This window comes from Nothoprocta perdicaria, unplaced genomic scaffold (assembly GCF_003342845.1).
Source record: "Nothoprocta perdicaria isolate Ctin4 unplaced genomic scaffold, notPer1 scaffold_170, whole genome shotgun sequence".
Classification (NCBI taxonomy): domain Eukaryota; kingdom Metazoa; phylum Chordata; class Aves; order Tinamiformes; family Tinamidae; genus Nothoprocta; species Nothoprocta perdicaria.
This window is the reverse complement of record NW_020454872.1, coordinates 1,450,949-1,465,997: the sequence shown is the minus strand read 5'-3', so window position 1 is coordinate 1,465,997 and position 15,049 is coordinate 1,450,949. Positions and strand designations below refer to the sequence as shown.

Genomic DNA, 15,049 nt, shown 5'->3' with positions numbered 1-15,049 from the left:
CAGGGCCTGATGTGAATCTGATGGAAACTCTGGCGGTTTTCCAGCTGCTGGATCGGGACCTTCCCAAACCTCTGGCCCTGAGGATGCTCTGGATGGAGCCGGGAGCTGTCGTTGCATTTGGGCCACTGGTGGGAACCAAAAGCTACTGGGTGGAACCGGGAAGGATGATTCCGATGGCTTCTCTGGAGGAGCCTGATCCAGCAGAGTCCGTGGAGCTGGCCCGGTTGCCTGGCAACGGATGCAGACTACAGCCTAAAATAGCTGTTCTAATAGGAACAGGAACCGGGCCTGGCGAGCGGGGGACTTTCTTCAGGGGTGGGAAAAAAAAAATAATATATATATATATATATTATATATATATATATAAAAAAAAGAAAACGCAGCGAGGTGAGGATGAGGAAATGTGAGATTTCCTTCCTGCCGGCTTCGCTCTGCTCCCACGCGGAGCCGCGGCCTCGAGGCGCTGCCTGCGGGTGCTCCGCGCCTCTCAGCCTGAGCAAACGGGCCCTGCAGAGGTTGGGGCTTTGCTGCGGGTTCGGCTGGCTCAAGTCGCCCTGGGGACTGCCCTGGGAAAGCCCGGAGTGCCACTTGGTGCTGCCCGGCGGCCTCTGCTACCCCGTCCCCGGGGCAAGATGCTCTCGCCCAAATGGGGAGAAAAGAGGGAAATGTGGCACTTTGAGAATGTTTGAGAATGGTGGCTTTTGAGCTTCCCTAGGGCTGGGAGAAGGTCCTTCCAGTGGGTGCCCGTGGGTTGTATCCCCTTAGCGTCTCCCCCAAACCCAGGGGGTCCCCAAGGGCACGGGGATGCCAGAGCCATTTTTGCCCCATCTCTGCCAGCTCCCGGCTCCAGAGCGCTTTGAGGTCGAGGACTTGGGAGTAAAAATGACTCTCCCGGCTCCTTCCCAGGGCAGGTCCCACCGATGAGGAGGAGGTGAGGCCGAAGCTCCTGCCAGTGCCGTTYTCTGGGACACTCTCCTTCACCCTTGCCATCCCCAGGGGTGGCGCGGAGCCGTCCCCATGCCCAAGAACAGCAAGGTGACGCAGCGGGAGCACAGCAGCGAGCATGTCACCGAGTCGGTGGCCGACCTGCTGGCCCACGAGGAGCCCGTGGACTACAAGCGCAGCGTCCTCAACGTGACAGCCGAGAGCTGGGACAAGCAGAAGGACGCGGAGGACGAGGCGGAGGCGGAAAACCGGCCGGCGTGGAACAGCAAGCTGCAGTACATCCTGGCGCAGATCGGCTACTCCGTGGGGCTGGGCAACGTGTGGCGCTTCCCCTACCTGTGCCAGAAGAACGGAGGAGGTGAGGGATGGGGCCGGGCACGGACACGGCCCCGGCCGTGGTGGGATCAGCCCCGTCCTGCCGTTCGTAGCTGCGATTCAGATCCAGACCCAGGGGGTTAGGCGGGGTTTGGTGGCGCTAGAATGGACGTGGGTCCTGGTTAAACGGAGTCACCTCACCGCGTGGCTTCCATGCTCTTCCCTAAGGTGCTGCCCTTTGCTGTTACTTGTTGGGACACTGATGGCCCTGTCTTTGCACGCTTGGGATCCTCTGGGATCCTCTCCCTTCAGGGCGCGTGCTTTGGTGAGCAGCGGGGCCAAGATGCCCTCAACGCCCTTAATGACAGGGTACCTGGCCAAGGAGCTCCTTGCTGTTGCGGAACATCTTCCCATCCCACAACCAAGGGGCTCCGGCGTGTCCCTCGGGAGCGGCCGTGGCCTCACGGGTGGCTGGAAAGGAGCCGCGTGCTCCACATCCCGTGGCCGCTCCCAGTAACTCGTCAGCTGCAGCCTGAGTCACTGCATCCTTCATGGGCACCCGCTCACGCTTCCAGAACTGCTAATTTCTCCCTGGCCTCCTCAATTAAGCAGAAGAGAAGCAGCTTTCCATTTCCAGTGATTTTCCCACTTCCAGTGGGTTTTCCCAGATTCGCACTTCCAGTGGATTTCCCAGATTCCCGTTCTGGCCCTCCCAGGACTCCTTGCTCTGACATGTCCATGGGGACCTGTTACCCTTCGCCAATGGCTTGGTGGTGGTTTGGACACACGTGTGCATGTGGGTACCAGTGTCCCTGGCCGGGCTTGTGTCTGTCCTTGCATCCGAGACAGCTGGATCCATGTATCTGTGTGCATGTAGGGAAGTGTCTCCTTGCATGCCCACTGCTCCATGGGTATCTCCACGTGCTTCTGCATTTGGGAGTCCACCTCTCGTGGCGTGAATGAACAGGAGCTGATCAACCAGCCCRGCTGSTTCTGTCCTCCCTRTCCATCCATCCATCCATCCATSCATCCATCCATGCATCCATCCATCCATCCGTGCTTGTGAATGCAGAGCTGGATGTGGTTCCGTGACGTGTCCTCTCTCCCCGGGCAGGTGCCTACCTGGTTCCCTACCTGGTGCTGCTCATCATCATCGGGCTGCCCCTCTTCTTCCTGGAGTTGGCYGTGGGGCAGCGAATCCGCCGGGGCAGCATTGGTGTCTGGAATTACATCTGTCCTCGCCTGGGGGGCATCGGATACGCCAGTTGTCTGGTGAGCCCATCCCTGGTGGTCTCCATGGGGCTGGTTTGGACCGTGGGTCCCGCCATGGTCCCTGTCCAATGGGAGGTATTTTGGGGACCACGCCGCTGCTCCGTGACTAAATACCTCCACCTTCCTGCCCCCCAGGTGTGTTTTTTCGTGGGACTCTACTACAACGTCATCATTGGCTGGAGCATCTTCTACTTCTTTAAGTCCTTCCAGTACCCGCTTCCCTGGAGCGAGTGCCCCATCGTGAAGAACGGCACGCTGGCCGGTGAGGGGCGGACCTGGGGACAGCGGCTCCAGAGCAGGGGGGACTCCCACCCAGTTTGGTGACACTTGTGGGGACGCTGATGGCTGGGGTGGTTCAAAGAGATGTACGCAGCTCCTATCAAGAGTATTGAGACCATTGGGTGGAATCGTAAAGGGGCTCTGTGCCAGCCAGGTGATAGAAAATATGACTTCTGATCAACCTTAGACACCAGCCCCTGGAGAAGAGCATTTCTGGGCACCGCTGCCTCCCTGACTATGCTTGTTCTGGGGTTCAGACCTTGGATGGCCAGGATGCTGGGATCCAAGCAGGACCACGGGAGGGAGGCAGCGAGAGGCGGGCAGGACCGTGCCAGGCTTGCTTGGCTGCGTCCTTAGTGCCCAACTGAGGCCCTCGTGTAGTTAACGGTGTGCTCAGCAGTGTCTGAGCATCTCCTTGGGACACTCCGGGAGGTTTTATGGGGAATGCAAATGTCTCTATCCATATTTAACATCTGATTTGATTGGTTGGTGGTGGCTTTCTGTCTTAACTCTTGCCTTTCCTGCTAAAATTGAACTGTGGTCCTGCAGCGGGGCTTTGACCCCAAGACTCCTTGTGCTCTTACGCTTCTGATTTGTTGCAGTTGTGGAGACCGAATGCGAGAGGAGCTCGGCCACCACCTATTTCTGGTACCGGGAGACCTTGGATATCTCTAACTCCATCTCGGAGAGTGGTGGCCTCAACTGGAAGATGACCCTGTGCCTGCTGGTGGCCTGGAGCCTTGTTGGTTTGGCTATGATCAAAGGCATCCAGTCCTCGGGAAAGGTGGGTATTGGTGGCCACCCATCTGGATCCATGCCCAGCATTGGGCYTTGTCCATGTAGTCAAGGCAGAAGCTGCCTGCCCTGTCCATGTTCTCCTGCCCATCTGCCACCCACAGTGATGGCCCTGGGAGCAACCACGTTGGAAGAGCCAAATCACCTCTGAATGGTGAAGGTTACCAGCTTTGGGCCACATCCCCCTTGTCCCCACTGCCAGGTGGTACTTGGGTTGAGGGTGAGGAGCTGAGCTCAGAGGAGACAGRTGAGCTGGACTCCACGTAACGTCCTTTCTGCCCTAGGTCATGTACTTCAGCTCGCTCTTCCCCTACGTGGTGCTTGTTTGCTTCCTGGTTCGGGGCCTTCTGCTGCGAGGGGCGGTGGATGGGATCATGCACATGTTCACACCCAAGGTAAGGGCTTCTCCCGGTGGGATCCCGTCAGGACCAGCTGGCTCCAAGGAGGTTCCCCTCCTGGCTGGTTGTGCTGGCTGCTCCACAGGGAGAAGGTGCAGCTGCCTTGATCTCCGATGCAAAACAGACCTGCTACCGCTTGCAAGGGCTAAAAACCAGAGAATCAACTCCAGCTCCATAGGAAGACGCTAGCTGGCAGAGAGACCACTGCTGGTGTGGTGCATCCACTAATTAACCAGCTGATTAATGAAATAAGCGGAGYTGTAGATGTATCAGCTCCGCTGGCAAAGCTGTTAGGGGATATTAACTATGATCTCTTGATGAATGATGCTCAGAGGTCTCCAGCCTGCGGCTCTCGCACACGGGAGGGGATGTGATTTTTGGGATGTGATTTGGGGGATGTGATTTTAGGGATTTAGGGTGACTTAGGGCGTTTGACAAACCCGTGAGCTGAAACATTCCATGTSAAGCATTCCAGGAGCTCCCAAGCTGCCTAATCTTCCTCTTCTCTCCTCTCTCCAAGATGGACAAAATGCTCGACCCCCAGGTGTGGCGGGAGGCCGCCACGCAGGTGTTCTTCGCCTTGGGCCTTGGTTTTGGAGGTGTCATCGCCTTTTCCAGTTACAACAAGCAAGATAACAACTGCCACTTTGACGCAACGCTGGTGTCCTTCATCAACTTCTTCACGTCTGTTCTGGCCACTCTGGTTGTTTTTGCCGTGCTGGGCTTCAAGGCCAACATCATGAATGAGAAATGCGTGGTGGAGTAGGTGCAGTTTATGTCTGTCTGGGGTGGGGGAGTCTCGTGGTGCTGGCTGCACATGGCTCTTGTCCATGTGCTGGAGGTGATGGAGGAATGTCCCAAGGCTAAGTGATACTGTTCTGTACCGCAGAACAGCTGGACTAAGGTGTATTTGTGCACCAAGGGCCCGCCTGCTTGGTCCAAAGGACTTGCTTGGTCCAGCCATGTCCTCTACTCTGGTGAAGAAGGGGACTTTTTGGGGTGACCGGGCTCTGCTCTCCCTTAGGAAYGCTGAGAAGATCTTGGGGTACCTGAACACCAACGTGCTGAGCCATGACCTCATCCCACCCCATGTGAACTTCTCCCACCTCACGGCCAAGGATTACAATGAGATGTACAGGGTGATCATGACTGTGAAGGAGGGGCACTTCAAAGAGCTGGGCCTGGACCCCTGCCTGTTGGAGGATGAGCTCAATAAGGTACCCGGGGGCTTTCCTGGTAGGATAAGGAGGTCACCTCACCCATTGTCCCTTCCTGGTTGAATCTGTTTTGCTCGAGTTGTTTCTGGCACATGGACCTGGGGAGAAAAAAAAACTTTTAGAGATCTTCCAGGGATGGAGGTTTCCTGCCCTCATGACCTTCCTTGGTGGGCAGTGGTCCTTGCTGGGGCAGGGAAAGAGTTTTGCCCGTATCAAGCCTAACAGAAATCTGAGGTCACATCTTTGACCAGGCTGGGGTGCCAGGTTGTGTTTTTCTTCTCCTAATGAGTGATTGAGGATGATGGGAGAAACCTGAGGTGTGAGATTACAGAATGTGCTGTAGCAAGCTCTGTCCCTGATGTGGTTCTCCCCTCCTTTTGGTCCTCTCTCTCTCCCCGGACAGTCGGTGCAAGGAACTGGATTGGCCTTCATCGCCTTCACAGAAGCCATGACTCATTTCCCAGCTTCGCCGTTCTGGTCCGTCATGTTCTTCCTGATGCTGATAAACCTGGGGCTGGGGAGCATGATTGGCACCATGTCAGGCATCACCACCCCCATCATAGACACCTTCAAGGTGCGAAAAGAAGTGTTCACAGGTGAGATCTTTTCCTGCCTCATCCTGGGGAGGGATTGGAGGGTCCCCATAGCCCTAGGGAGTCTCTCCAGAACAGTATGTGAACATAATGGATGTCTACTTGGCCCTGGCAGCATGGGCAAGCAGCTAATGGACTGTGTGATGGAGTCCTTGGTCCCCCTTGGGACCCACTGCTGACCATATCCCTTTGCTCTCTGCAGTTGGCTGCTGTATCTTCGCCTTCTTGGTGGGCCTGATCTTTGTGCAGCGCTCTGGGAATTACTTTGTCACCATGTTCGAYGATTACTCGGCCACCCTGCCACTCACGGTTGTGGTGATCCTGGAGAACATTGCTGTAGCGTGGATTTATGGCACCAAGAAGTAAGATATTAGCCCAACAAGAATCTCTGTTCTGTCCTGACTAAAACCTGTCCTTTCAGCTCTTTCCTTTAGTGTGTTCTCCGCAGGGGCCAGCTTGGAGGGAGCGAATATCCCGCATGCAGCTACTTTATACAGGCAGTAGCTGGTTAATCCATAGTAACTTGGTTCACCTTGATCTTCTATCCAGCCGTAGGAGCAAATCTTCCTCGAGGGCATCTCGTGTTGGTTATGATGCTGTGTCCTTGGCCGTTACCCTTTTGCTTGAGGTTTTTGGAGTGGTTCTGGAAGGGGGACCTTGTGCCCATTCTCACTGGCCAGAGCAAGGTGTTCAGGTGGCCTTTTCCTGGGGAGGTTCTCAGCCAGTCCTACAGGCACTAGGGACACTGACGTGCTCACTTGGACTCACTGGTCCCTTCTTCAGGTCCTACCTGGGGCAGATTTCTCAATTGAGGCTGCTGGGAGGAGGCTTCCTATTTGAGAGTGGGGAACATCATGGCTCTATCTCCTTTCATTTGCAGATTCATGCAGGAGCTGACGGAAATGCTGGGTTTCCGTCCCTACCAGTTCTACTACTACACCTGGAAGTATGTGTCACCCATCTGCATGGCAGTGCTCATGACAGCCAGCATCATCCAGCTGGGGGTCAGTCCGCCCGGGTACAGCGCGTGGATCAGAGAAGAGGTGAGCACGGCTCTCTTCCCAAGATCCACCTCTAGCTCCAGGCTCAGCAGCAGGTCACTGAGAGCTGAAGAACTTCCTGCTGTGCCCCAGCTCTGCTTGCTTCTCCTCATCCCGCGAGATATCCTGGCTGCTTGTCTTCTGTGGGCAAGGATCAGATTTGCCTGCACTGCCCACAGGTCTTGAGCCAAATCTGACCATGGGTCAAGGTTTGAACTAGGGATTTATTTTGCATGTGGTCAGTGAAACATCTGATGGAGCAAGAATGAGGTGAGGAGTTGGGCTGGAAGTTCTCACAGCCGGGCTCCAGCATGGAAGTGTGTTCTGGTGGAGAGCCCTCACCTTCTCCAGCGGCCTCTCCATCTTCTCCAGAAGACCAGCAACTGACCCTCCATGTTTCTTCCCAATCATCTTTTAAGATCTGATTCACCTATTTCTTCTCCATATCAAGCACACCCTTAGCATGAAGTAGGAGGTTCAGGGACAGCCCGAGCTTGCTAAGTGTAGGCGATAGAGAAACTACACCACAATTCACCTCCCTTCCTTCCTCCTCTTCTGACTGAAATATTTGCAGAAGCAAATGTGCTGTTGGGACACCAAATCCCACCTGYGCTTCTGCAAAGCAGTGAGAGCTATGCAGGAGACTGCGTCCTGCAGCGAGGAGCTCCACAGTTTAACTACAGCTGAGAGCAGGACCATGCACCTTCCCTGTTCTGAGTTTGCCTTCTGGTAGCTTCACGTGAAGATGAAGGCTGGAAGGAGGCGGGAGGGGTTGTGTAGTGCTCAAGAGACCTTGTCCTTGGTGTACGTTGCCCTGGCCTTGGCTCTAGTGGTCCCTTTCAGTGGCTCTGAGATGTAAGAGGGACCTGAAGTTCTGCTGCCCACTTGGGTAGAAGAGAGGATGATAGAGGAGAAACTAACACCACTAATGTCCCTCTAATGACACTAATATCCCTCTCTTCCAGGCTGCAGAGAAGTTCCTTTTCTACCCAACCTGGGCCATGGCTATTCTCATCTCTCTGATCATCCTGGCATCCCTACCTCTTCCCCTGGTCTTCATCCTCCGCCAGTTCCACCTCGTGTCAGATGGCTCCAACGCCCTCTCCGTCACCTACAAGAAGGGCCGGATGATGAAGGACATCTCAAACTTGGAAGACAATGACGAGACCCGCTTCATCCTGAGCAAAGTGCCCAGTGAGACTCCATCCCCCATGCCCACACACCGTTCCTACCTGGGGCCCGGCAGCAACTCCCCCATGGAAATGAGCAATGCCCCCAACGGACGCTATGGGAGCGGGTATTTACTGGCCAGCACCCCCGAATCCGAACTGTGACGACTGCCTGCCCGCCACCCCCACTGGGAGAGAAGCTTACTGGGGAGTGGATCCTAGCTGGCCAGACAACAGGAAAATTAATTAATAAAGAAAATGACAAAGAAGAACCCCCTCTTAGAACCGTCATCCAAAGCGGCCATTTCCCAGACGACGCGGGGAAGAAGGGATTGCAGGAGGGGCAGGACTCTCCTCCCACATCCTCTGGCTGAAGGGCAGGACCCCTCGGGGCTCCTCTGCGGGGAGAGGAGGAAGAGGAGCAGGAGATGCTGCGATATCTTCCCGAGGGTTGTTCTCGTGCAGCTTAGAGCTGCAGCAAAGAATCTCGCTTTCTGAGTAGCTGATGTTTGGAAGAAGGACCCAGAGCAAGGGGGAAAGCCACCCGTGCTTCCTCCTGTAACCCAGAGCTCTTCCCTCTCCGTTGCCCTTTAGCTGGGAGAAGTCATGGCCTTACTCCGACGAGCACAAGTAACCATTGATGTTCATAGCACAAAAGGGTGCTCTTGTTGTCACCGTTGTTGTTGTTGCTGTTGTATTTCCTGTAGGTTTTTTCTTTTTTTATAGCTGTGGACACACCCTAATAACCCCACATTTTGGCCAGGGTTGGCAGGGAGCGGTGCTGGGTTGGTTGAGTTGTAGCCATGGGCGAGGTTGCTGGTGGTGGCTCCTGGGTGTCTGCTGTGTTACCACCAGCATAAAGACAGCATCCGAGAGTTGTTTGAAGACTTGGGGATGGCCCCTCTGTGTGAAGACATGGCTGGCACCCTCCTTGGCTGGTGGCAGAGGGACCTCAGAAGTGACTGTGATTTTTCTGGATGTGTTTGCAGGATCTAGACAGGACTACTTTGGCATGGATCAGGAGCAACCTCCTGGAKTTATTCCTGACACATGGGATGTCCAGTTGAATCCAAACCCCTGGCATGGTGAATTGTCTCCTCTTGCTGCTCTTAGATGTCCCAGGTGGACAAGTAGAGAGGCTGTGGGACATACAGTCCCGTCACAGTCCTAGTTTAGCTCTCAGGGAACCATCCCCTGACTTATTTACCTCCTTTGCAGCCACCAGTCGAGGTGCGCTGGGCAGCAGTCATCCCTAGACAGTCATCTTCATCTCTCGTAGCTTCAAGCCAGGGCTGYGTTGGCTCCTGTTGCACCTCTGTTAGAGATTCTCCAGTGGTCTGSAGCAGTGGTAGGACGTATCTTCTGAGTGACTCTGGGGCCGGTGCCAGCTCCTAATGTCCTCGCTAGTGCTTGTTCCTGGCTGGTGAGGAGCTGGTGGTGAGTAGCTGGGCTCCGTCGTGCCCATTCGCATTATCTGGAGGAAGAGTTGCCCTCTCTCCTTCTAGGCACATCACTAAGGTCTCCAACGCCGAGGGTGCTCCTTACCTCGGTCCTTGGAGCACTCATGATGATATTTTACCCAGCTTGAAGGCCACGTTCACAGGTGCTTGGCCACAATCTTTTCTCCCCTCCTCCTACCCCTGGATTTTCTCCCACTTTGATGCTCCTTTTGGTTGGGAGGCGAAGAAGCCTCCCAGCCAAGAATGGACCTGGTCTGCTCGCCACATCCTTGACTTCTCTTGGCATCCCAGAGGCAGGAGGTCCTTCACAAAGAGTTTTTTTGTGGTCCTTTATTTATACCCTTATACTTCTTCTCTCCTTGCCCCATCCCTACAGAGGGATATGATTATCCCCCTGGTTCATCTCAAATGGGAGAAGCACAAGCGCTTTCCTCTGCCTCTTTCCTCCTGTTTCTCCATCCTGCTGCCTCCTCTTCTTCTCCTGGCCAGTGAAGCAGAGGATGAACCAAACCCGTGTGCCCACGTCCCTAAGTCAGACCAGCACCTCAGGCCCGGGCACCACGTTCCCACCATGGCTCCCATGGAGTTGAGAGAGGAGGACACCTCCGGTAGCCAGATCCCGCTGTCCTGCCCGCTCCGGAGGTGCGAGTCTCCTGGAAGCCTGGGGGAAAGGACGTGGCTCTCCGGGGACAATTGGGGACAATTCCCAAACCAGCCAGGGGGGCGCGTGTTTTCCTTCCCTCTTCTCGCAGGGCCAAGTTGGTAAGAAGGCAACAAAAAGCTATATTATATAATAAGAAATATATATATACACAAAGAGAGGAGATGGGACGATATCCTAGAGATTCCCTATTTCTGATGTATATTTATCCTGTAAATGTTGCTGTAAATGATGTTAAATGGCACAGCCCCCAGCACCGTGGCTTTCCGGTTGTTGCCGTGCTGTACAGCTCAATCTGCACCCCTCAGACCATGACTTTTCCTTCCCGTTTCTTGGGTACAGGGGGTGACTGTGTTCCCCTCGCCGGCTCCCGAGGGTCCTGGCACCCAGCAGAGAGAAGGGGTGAGGGCACCTCAGTTTTTCCCCTCTTAATCATGGAAATCCTGTATTTCTCCGTGGCATTCGCTCAGTGTTAAGCACAGGGGCTGCAGGGGGGTAAGTTTTTAGCGGGTAGTGTGTTGTCAACGTGTGAGCGTGTTCATCTGTAAGCCGTGTGTGCGTGTGTGTGTGAGTTGGGGACGTCTGCGTGGGGTTGGGATTCACTTTTCACCCAATTTGGTCACTTTTGGAGCTGGCGCTGGGGGCGTTTCTCCCACCCGCTGGGTCGGCTCCATGCGGATGCACCTTTGCGCCCTCCCTGCGGCTCGCCCCCTTTATCCCCTATTTTATTTCTCCCCACGGAGGCGCAGGGAACGGCTGCTAGTTCTGAGCACAGGCACTTTTTGGTTTTCCTCCGGGACGYTACGGGAGGAAGGGGGAATTGCTGCTGCTATTCCTGCCCGCTCCGCTTCCCGGCCTGCATCCCGCTGCCTGCCGGGAGCCGCTGGCATCCCTGGATCCACCGGGGCTGGACGAGGAGAGGTCAGCAGTGGCCAGCGCTGAGGAGCTGTGGCGGGGCCGGATTTACGGCACGTCCCCATGTCCCTTGGTCCCTCCTGTACAGGCACAAGCACAGAGCTCGTAGTCGCGCGTCCCGTGTCCCCTCGTAGCTGGTGTATTTGCCGAGCGGGCCGTGCCCAGGGGCCTCCTGCTCGGGAGGACCCCCCCTTAGAGCTGTAACAGTGTCCGATTAAAAGTCTCTTCTTACCAAACTGCCTCTGTTTCCTCGCTTGGGGGGGCTCGCTGAGGCTGGGGGGTGCAGAAAGCCAAAGTCAGAGCATCCCGGAGCAGCAGGGCTAGATCTGAGGCCAGGGCCACCTCCTATCCCTGCACGTCTATCTGTCTGTCCATTCCCCTCATCGTCTTTCTATTACCACTAATCCCTTCCTTGTCCCTCTATCCTTCCCCCGTATTTTTCCCAGAAAAGACACTCCACTAAGTGCCAGAGGAGCTAAATGGGTCTTCAGCGTCTCTCGGTCCAGTCCCGAGCATGAAAGGCTTGGAGCTCCCGCATGGCTTCTGGAGGCTCCTGAGGTGCTGCTGTGGGGAAGGTGGCCCTGAATCCGTACAGCATCTCCCAAGGACCTTGTGCTGCTGAAGGGGAGCGATAGAAGCAGCCTGGCCATGAGATCTGGGCTCCTCTGGCCTTGGGAGGAGGCCTGGATCCTGGGAGTGGAGATGTGTCCCGGCCGTGGGATAGTGGTTGGGAAGGGTAGGGATACTGCTTGTCCTTGACCACCCTGCTCTGCATCGTGCCCTCCTCCTCTCCCAGGTGGGGAGAAAATCCCAGGGTAAAAAAAAAACCCAATGGCACCAGGCTTAGGAGCATCTTTGGGATAGCAGCTATTGCCAGGGCTTGTTCCATGCAAAAGCCCATGGTGGTCCCCAGACCAGGAGGGAGAGACCAGGGTGGGTTTCAGCTCTGGGGCCCGATGCCTGAAAGTGGCTCTGTGGCCATAGCCCCCTGGGCTGGGCTGGGCATCTCCTTCCCAGCTGGGAAGGAAATGTCCTTCTCCTCCCCAAATAACCGTGGGCCGTCTGCTCCTCACCTTCGGCTGTAGACATGTGGTGTCCCGCACTAAAGGACTCCAGCACGGCTCCCGGGCTCCATCCCAGGGCCCCATCCCTGTGTGCAGGGACGGCGTGGCGGTGGCAGCCCCGCGGTGCTCGGGACGAGGTAGTGGCCGGGTGGCATTGCCCGACCCGTTAGCTGCCTCCGCACCTCCGCAGCAGCACGGTGACAGCGAGGCGGCGGAGTCCCGCAAGGCGGCACTGTGTCCCGCAAGGTGGCACTGTGTCCCGCAAGGCGGTACCGTGTCCCGCAAGGCGGCACCATGACCCGCAAGGCGGCACCGTGACCCGCAAGGCGGCACCATGACCCGCAAGGCGGCACCGTGTCCCGCAAGGCGGCACCGTGTCCCGCAAGGCGGTACCGTGTCCCGCAAGGCGGTACCGTGACCCGCAAGGCGGCACCGTGACCCGCAAGGCGGTACCGTGACCCGCAAGGCGGCACTGTGACCCGCAAGGCGGTACCGTGTCCCGCAAGGCGGCACCGTGTCCCCGCAGCGGCTCTGCCACCGCGCCCGCCCGGGACACGCGGCTCTGCTGGGGACACTGGCGACGTCCCCTCCACGCACCGAGGAGAGGGGGCCACGACCCCCTTGTGTCCCGTGTTGTTTGGCCCAAGTCCTGGGGGGCCCTGAATAACTTCAGCCCCCAAACTCGCCCTGGCTTTAGGAACGTTGTCCGAGGCATCAATGGTGGCTCTGGGCTCAGTGCTGGGGACAAACCATGGGGGGAGCGCTGCGGTGTCACCACAGTGCCCTGGATGCCACCACCTGCAGCTGGGGACAGGCCTGTCCTGCAGAGAACAGAGCAGGACACGAGGATGGAGAGCCGCAGGTCCTTGAGCTCCATTCTGCAAAGGATGGTGTTAGCAGGACCTGGTGGAGTGGCTGGTTGGCTTGGCCATCTCCAGGACTGTTTTGCCCCAAACTGCTCATGTGGCGCTGGCTGCCTTCCCCTGCATTCCCCCATCCTGGTCCCTCCCTGTGATCTCCTTGAGGTCAGGCCTGGGGCTCCRCTGCTCCCGCCCAGGCCTGGCCGCACCAGGCTGGGGATGCGCCCAGTGCTCCGGCCCTGGCTGGGGGGCAGAGGCACCAGGCGAGCCGAGGGGTCCATGTCCTTGTGCTCCACCCAAGAGCTGTTGATTTCCTGTCTGGAGCTGCTCCTCCATGATGTCTCCAGGCCCTGCTCCTTGCTTTATCCCTCACCTGGATGGTGCCTGAGCTGCCTCCTTCATCTTTGCAGCAGAGATGAGGGAGGTCTCTGCAGAAATGACTCCCTCTCACTCCACAAAGGCCCTTATTCATCAAGCTTTCTATTTTCTCTCTCTCTCTCTCTCTCTCTTTTTTTTTTTTTTTTTTTTTTTTTTTAAATTTTTTTTTTCCTTGCACGGACATTAAAAATCTGAAGGCATACTTAGAGAACAGACAGCTTCGGGCGGGTGATGGTGGCAAAAAAGATCCCTTCCTTGCCTGGATGCAACCCAGTCATCTGGGCGGCCGCCCCCTCCCCGCTCCCCGCTGCACCAAGGCTCTCTCGGGATGGAAAGCGCCCTATAAAATACGAGCATCAGGTCGCAGCATTCCTTCATCCCGGCCAAACGCGCATTACCGTTGATGAGGAGCTGAGGCGCTGATGCAAGGCTTGATTTTTCCAGCTTGACTTTCCCTGGGGCTCCTGCTCTGGCCGTCCCCAAAGCTGCTGGCTATAGGGGGAATGTTTCAGGCAGGGGRCAAATTTGGGTTCAGCGGGACAGGGACCCCCAGTGAAGGCAGAGGGGGCTGATGAGTGGGGCAGGTGGGGGTCAGGCATCCTAATCCCTCGCTCTGGACCAAGGACCTCCTGATACAACTGAGGTCTAGCTCAACTCCACCCCAAAAAGCTGCTCTGCAGGGGGCTTGAGTCCCTCCTGGGACCCCAAAATGCCCACTGGCACCTCCTCTTCTCCCTCCTTCCCCCCCTCCCAAGGCCAGAGCAGGAGTAAACAGCGCCGGCAGGACGGGGTCCCTTGGGGCTTCGCCTTGGCGACAGCCCCGTCCCTCTGGGCACYGGGCTCCTCGCCTCCTCCCCACCCCAAGGGACAGGTCTGAGCTGCGGCAGCCTTGGCACATTTAACGGCCCCCCGAGGACAGCGAGGTTTGGGGGGGGGGTCATGATGTATGTGGGAGAAGGTCCCCAAGGTTGGGGGTACCCTGGGGAAGGAGCAGCCGCCCGAGCAGGGCAGAGCTGGGGGGCAAAGTGAAATTGGGGGGGGGGGGTGGATCCGCACCGCGGCTGTGCCCCCCGCCGGGGCCGGTGCCTCCTGACCTGCGAGTGCCGGAGGGATCGCGAGCCAGGGAGGGCTGGGAGCTGCCCGAGCCGCTGCCAAGAGCTGGCTCAGATCCGCAGGCAGCTCCGGGCTGCAGTCGCCTCCGGCGCGAAGCGGAGCTGGGGCGGCCGGGGCGCGCTCTGCTCGCTCGCTCGCAGCCCGGCGAGCTCCCCTGGCACCGGGGCGCCCGGAGGGTGAGCGGGGCTTGCGCGGGGGTGCCGCTGGAAGGGATGGGTGCTCGGGGGCATGCAGGATGCGGGGATGGGGGTGCGCGCGCCGGGGTGATGATGTTGATGATGATGATGGTGGGGGGGGTCCGCGGCCCCCCCGGCGGGGCGGCGCCGGCTCCCGCTAACCCCGCCGCCCGCTTCGCAGCCCTATAAAAGCCCCGGGCGGCGGCGGCGCTTCCCCCGCCGAGCCCCGGCGCTGCCTCCCCCGCCGGCCGAGCCCGCCGGGAGCCGCGGGGCGCGCAACAGGCCCCCCCCCGCCCCCGGCGCCGCCCGAACGGCTCCCCCCCTCCGCACAGCCGGCGCCGCAGCCCCCCCGCTCGGGAGGAGAGGGCCGGGCCCTGCCGGAGGGACGGGGGGGGGGGG

General features: G+C 57.7%; 1 protein-coding gene across 1 annotated transcript; it reads left to right on the top strand.

Annotated features, from left to right (window-relative positions):
• Nucleotides 1-911: 911 nt before the first annotated feature.
• SLC6A17 (solute carrier family 6 member 17) lies at nt 912-10,703 on the top strand. The gene is made up of 11 exons (XM_026036099.1): nt 912-1,303; nt 2,375-2,532; nt 2,668-2,794; nt 3,414-3,595; nt 3,891-4,001; nt 4,525-4,766; nt 5,029-5,221; nt 5,625-5,817; nt 6,017-6,176; nt 6,695-6,857; nt 7,820-10,703. Exons 1-11 carry the CDS (start codon nt 1,018-1,020, stop codon nt 8,186-8,188), a joined length of 2,184 nt encoding a protein of 727 aa, XP_025891884.1. The 5' UTR covers nt 912-1,017; the 3' UTR covers nt 8,189-10,703.
• The last annotated feature ends 4,346 nt before the right edge of the window (nt 10,704-15,049 follow it).